The sequence below is a fragment of the Triticum aestivum genome, chromosome 6D (assembly GCF_018294505.1).
Source record: "Triticum aestivum cultivar Chinese Spring chromosome 6D, IWGSC CS RefSeq v2.1, whole genome shotgun sequence".
In the NCBI taxonomy this organism is placed as follows: domain Eukaryota; kingdom Viridiplantae; phylum Streptophyta; class Magnoliopsida; order Poales; family Poaceae; genus Triticum; species Triticum aestivum.
In genome coordinates, this window is record NC_057811.1 from 456,382,267 (window position 1) to 456,387,947 (window position 5,681).

At 45.6% G+C, this 5,681-nt stretch overlaps 1 protein-coding gene across 1 annotated transcript; it reads left to right on the forward strand.

Annotated features, from left to right (window-relative positions):
* Positions 1-1,663: 1,663 nt before the first annotated feature.
* LOC123145841 (cold shock protein CS66-like) lies at positions 1,664-2,198 on the forward strand. Its single transcript, XM_044565347.1, has one exon. The coding sequence runs from the start codon at positions 1,758-1,760 to the stop codon at positions 2,037-2,039; it is 282 nt and encodes a 93-aa protein (XP_044421282.1). The 5' UTR covers positions 1,664-1,757; the 3' UTR covers positions 2,040-2,198.
* Positions 2,199-5,681: the final 3,483 nt, after the last annotated feature.

Sequence of the window (5,681 nt, forward strand, 5' to 3'; positions counted from 1 at the left end):
CTCCTCCCGCACCATGTCCATGTAATGGGCACGGGCCGGCCTCGCCGATGGTCATGGTGCAATGAACCGGCGAGGGTGGCGCGGAGGAGGAGGAGGGTGGCGCTGGCTCATCGTGGAGGCGTCCTCCATTGGGACGTCGTCGTCCTCCTTCGGCTCCCTGCTGACCTGCCAGCCGGTAGCAATGGCGGCCATCTCCTTCTTCTAGTCCAGCGTCAGCCCTTTCCAGAGAGCTTTGACGGCGGAGGAATCCTTGGTCGGGAGTGGTGCGGAGAGGGTTAGAGGCAGATGACTGCGGCTATGGTTGGGGCAGCAGTTTATATATCAATGGTGGGCGGCAGAGGGACGGACAGATGGCGTCGGTGGAGACGGCTTGGCAACCGCGTACCATCAGTGCGGACGGCAGATGGACGGCCGTCATGTCGTTTGAACGCATAGCAGTTTCCTGCACTGGGAAGTGGCGCGGGCGGCGGTCTCTCGGCTGGCGCGCCACTTCAATGCCGTCGCAAGTGAGCGGTCGTGTCCGTTTTTGCCGGGCATGAATGCGGCCACTCACTAGCTGACCGTTTCAGGCGGGGCCGCACACGGACGAGGGAGGAGTGGTTTGTCAGAAGCCGGCTTAGTAGGGGTCCGGACTCCCGCAAAGTCCCATTTTTGTCTCTAGTTTGCGAGACAAAACACGTCTGGACCATCTAGCGGACCAATATAAGTCCGCGTTGGATGACTTCCATGATCCAGACATATGCGTGATGTTTGCGGGTCGGGGATGCCCTAAACATTTCAATACCATGAATCAAACAGCCAACATAGAATGATCAAACCCCTTAACCTTTCATATGCTTCGTCTACTTACTTTCGTTGTCGTCACATGCCGACACTTTCGATCTGCTATCTTCTAGTAAGCAATACCTTTTTTTGCAAACGAAAAGAAGAACCATCAGATGTTTTTGGGGAATTGTCTTCTTCCCTCTGGTCGGCAGCCACCTGCCGATCCACCCATGCGAGCACACGTAGCGCCCTGCCTCGGCGATTCTTCCATCTGACCCACCTGCTCCAAGCAAATGAAACTCTATAAAGATATTTTAGTGGGTGCACATTTTTCTCCAAAAAGTAAAGTGCAAATGAATTCTAAGGAAAATTACCAAGCATATCCCCTAAAAAAAGTACCTAGCATATCAGTCCTATGAATGCAATAGCCAACATAGGAAAATACCTAGGATCTAGATCGTCTAAAATCCTATAAAACTCTTTTGAATCAATGCCCTTACCCTCTCATATGCTTCATCTGTATATTTTCCTTGTCGTTGCATGCCGACACTTTCAATCTAGTATCATCTTCTTAGGCAGACAATACCATTTTTTGCTAGAGAAAAAGAAGGATCAGATGGTTTTGGGGAACTCATCTTCTTCCCGGATGAGGATGAATGAGGTTGGGACGTGGCGACCGGGACGCGCCCACTGCCTTGCCTTCAGAGGCCCGGGCTCCTCTAGTCGGCAGCCACCTGCCGACCACTGATGCGACCACACGTAGCGCCCTGCCGCGGCGATTCGTCCATCTGATCACCCCTCTTTATGGGCTAGTCGGCACTCACCTGCCCATCCACTCACGAGAGCACATCTGGAGCTTCGTCCACCCTCGAACGGCCTATAAATAGTGCCTCATGCTGCACCTGCTTTACCCAACCACCTGCTTCACACAACCAAGAGAAGACAAGTAAACAGCAACACTAGTAGATTTCGAGTGACAAGTTCAACGCAAGATGGAGCACCAGGGACACGGCACCGGCGAGAAGAAGGGCATCATGGAGAACATCAAGGAAAAGCTCCCCGGTGGCCAAGGTGACCACCAGCAGACCGCTGGCCCCCACGCGCAGCAGGGACACACTGGAATGACCGGCACGGAGATGCATGACACCACGGCCACCGGCGGCACCCATGGGCAGCAGGGGCATACCGGAACGACTGGCACTGGGGCACACGGCACCGGCGAGAAGAAGAGTCTCATGGACAAGGTGAAGGAGAAGCTGCCTGGACAGCACTAAGCTCGGTCTGCCCACGGCCGCCACCTTTGAAGAATAATACTCCACCGTATATGAATTATGAACTGATCGAGTCTAGTTCACCTAGCTCACTTGGTCGTTGGAGGAGCGAATGTATCTTTGGATTAAGTTTTCACGGACATGTGTTTGCAGTTTACACTCTATGTCGTGCAAATTTCAGGCCCGTCCACGTGGGCGCCAGGGGTCCGTCGGGGCGGAGGACCTTTAGTCCCGGTTCTCATGGCTAACCGGGACTAAAGGCCTCCTCCGCAGGTTTAGGGTTTTAGCCCCCCTAAACCTGGTTTTTTTACGAATTTTTTTTAATTTTCAAATTTCTGAATTATTTTAACCTCTAATCTCTAATCGCCACCCCTCATCACTGCTCAATTTATCCTCTAATCTCTAATCACCCCTCATCATTCCAAATCATCAAACTTCCCGGACGGTCACCCATCCTCTCACTACTCCAGCCTGAGCACGCTTAACTTCCGGGTTCTATTCTCCCTCGTTTCCAAGTCTGCACTTGTTGTTTTCCTGACAATAGTAGGATGTCAATTCTATTAACCCTCAGGAATTTAGCTTGAGCATGAAGTGGCACATTTCACTGTTTGAGTTTGAAACTATTGTTTTAAAAAACAATAATTATTTAGTAACACTAATATTTCTGGAATAATTAGTTTGACCATTGTTTGACCATAGTTTGACCAGATTTGACCAAAATTTAAAAAAACTGAAATAATTATTTAGTAACACTAATAATCTAGAATAATTAGTTAGACCATTGTTTGACCACAGTTTGACCACAATTTGAAATTTTTTGAATTTTTTTGCCTCTCCGGATCTTAAAAGCCCCGTATCTTTTTTCTGTTAGGTTTTTGAGGATTTTGAAAATGTTTAACGGGGTTCCCCCGGTTAAATTCGGATGTAACTTTTCGAGTAGATGATTTTTCATATAAAAAACTTTTTCATCCGAGTTCGTATGCAAAAGTTATGCCCATTTTAAGAAATTCCAGAGAGATTTTGCACATAAAGTCGAAATTCATATTTGTTAATTTTTCCAACAACTAGACCACATATCACATGGGAAACTTATTTTATTTTATTTTTTTGCTTGCACCGATGACAACTTACTTGAAGGATCTTACTCAATCCATAGGTAGATATGATGGACTCTCATGGCAAAACTGGTTTAAGGGTTTTTGGAAGCACAAGTAGTATCTCTACTTGGTGCAAAGAATTTGGCTAGCATGAGGGGGAAAGGCAAGCTCAACATGTTGGATGATCCATGACAATATACTTTATCTCAGATATAAGAAAACATAACCCATTACGTTGTCTTCGAGTAGATGATTTTTCATATAAAAAACTTTTTCATCCGAGTTCGTATGCAAAAGTTATGCCCATTTTAAGAAATTCCAGAGAGATTTTGCAAATAAAGTTGAAATTCATATTTGTTAATTTTCCCAACAACTAGACCACATATCACATGGGAAACTTATGTCCACGGGGGGGGGGGGGGTGTAGAGTTTGATGGGCCCTTTAGTACCGGTTGGTCTGGCCAACCGCGACTAAAGGACTAACCTTTAGTCCCGGTTGGTCTGGCCAACCGCGACTAAAGGCCTTCGGGCCAGCCTGAGGACCTTTAGTCCCGGTTGGCCAGGCCAACCGGGACTAAAGCCCCTCCCGTCCACCAGCTGTCGACCGAGCGCACTGGGCCCAGATAGTTGGTCGCGGGTCTCCTCCCGAACCGCGACTAAAGACCCCTTTGGTCGCGGTTCGATTATTTTGGGGACTAATGGGGGCGTATGGAAGCCTCTTTTTCTACTAGTGTATCAAGAGGGCCAAAGCCACCCGGTTCCATTATCAAATAATGAAACCAGAGTCAGTTCAACATCATGCATAAAGGCATGTTCAGGAAGGTAAAATGGGCTGGATTTGGGGGGGGGGGTAGGGACGGCCCACGTTGCTCTCCACTAGCTACAAGGAATGACATCCCCTAAACGTGTATCTTCAGAGTGTCCAATACATCCTGCTTTTCGCCTTTGAGACCTCTCATGCTAAAGCTATGCACTTTTAATGCTAAATTAAAAATGATGGTGATAGCCCGCAATTTCCCGCTACAACGCTAAATTTGAAGTTATTTAGCCCTCTAAGCCGCAATACAAAACCATCCTTCTACATTATTTTTTGTTCTTATTTATGAGATATTTAATGCATTGATGCGAAGCTTGGTTATTGAATTAGGGCACCAGATTGGTGCTAGGGTTTCGATGGGCGAATATGTGTATATGTCGAGTAAATGCAATATATCATATATGATGCCTCATTTTGTATTTGTTTTTCAATTTTGCATGAATAAAGGAAAACACTAAACGGGACTTAGCTTTGCTATAGCTTTTCATAGCTTCTGGCCGAGCCGTCGCTAAATGGCATAGCCCGCTATTTAATTATACTGTTTCCACATAGCCCACAACACACATGCACATACAGATTTAAAGCAGTGTGTTTCTAAGGGCTAGCCAGAATTTGGCAATGGAGAGGTAATCTTTTCCTAGTTCATAGGAGAAGAATTCTGAAACAGAAGCCCAAACCTGTTTTGCAACAACACAATCAAAGAATAAATGGTGTATGGATTCTTACTCAGAACAATAAACACATTCAAGAGATTTTTCTACCCCTCTTTTAGCAAGGTTATCTCTAGTCCCGAATTTGTTGTGTGAGAGAAGCCATAGAAAAACTTGCACCCTGGGAGGAACCACAATAGACCAAATAGAGGGTATGTATATATCCCCTAAAGTTAATTATACTTTACCAAGATCCAGTGGTGTATTCTCCCTTGGATTCATGTTGCCAGACAAGGGAGTCTTCACCACGTAGGAAGTTGGTACTCAAAATGATTTGCTCAAGGTGTTGGAAGTATGCCCTAGAGACTAATCTAGAGTTTATATTCTATGTCATAACTGCTATGATCCTTGAATATGCGATTCAGTGGAAAACTCATATGCACGTATAGAACGATGAACAGTAACATAATATTCCTAGTCCCGCCTCTAAGACTAGCTCAAGTGTTGTTGGTGATCACATTTAATGGATCTTGAGTTATTGTTTTGTGTAACGATAGTCTCAAAACAACCTTGAGGGTATGCCGTTAGAAGAACGATCACATTGAATCGACCCAAACTTGTTTTTTATACTTTGAGATAATATCGTTATAAGTCAATTGCTATAACTCGGAGTATTAACTTGCGATTTTAGTTCCTTAGACCATGAGAGTATCGTAGTCACTTCTTATCGTACGATGAGCTTTGGGGTTGCTCAAACGTCATCAATAACTTTGTGAACATAACAACAACTTACAGGTTCATCGGAAAGTTTGACAAGGGAAACGATAGCTCAAGAGTGGAATTTGCTCCGCCAACGATGGAGAGATATTCTTTGGGTCCTCTCAATGTGACTGCATCCATCATCGTCTGGCCAAATACAGGTGACTTCCTCACAGGGATGCAGGAACACGACAACGAGAAAGAACAACAAAACAGGCAACAAGGAGATCGGTATAGTGAGCATGTGTATGACTCAAGAGTATAATGATATATCTCACCCCGAGTTTAGTAAAGTATAGTGAAGCAAAGGAAACATCACACT

What these genes read in the sequence shown, in the direction of transcription:
- LOC123145841 (XM_044565347.1), top strand. Translation starts at nt 1,758, where the DNA reads ATGGAGCACCAGGGACACGGCACCGGCGAGAAGAAGGGCATCATGGAG.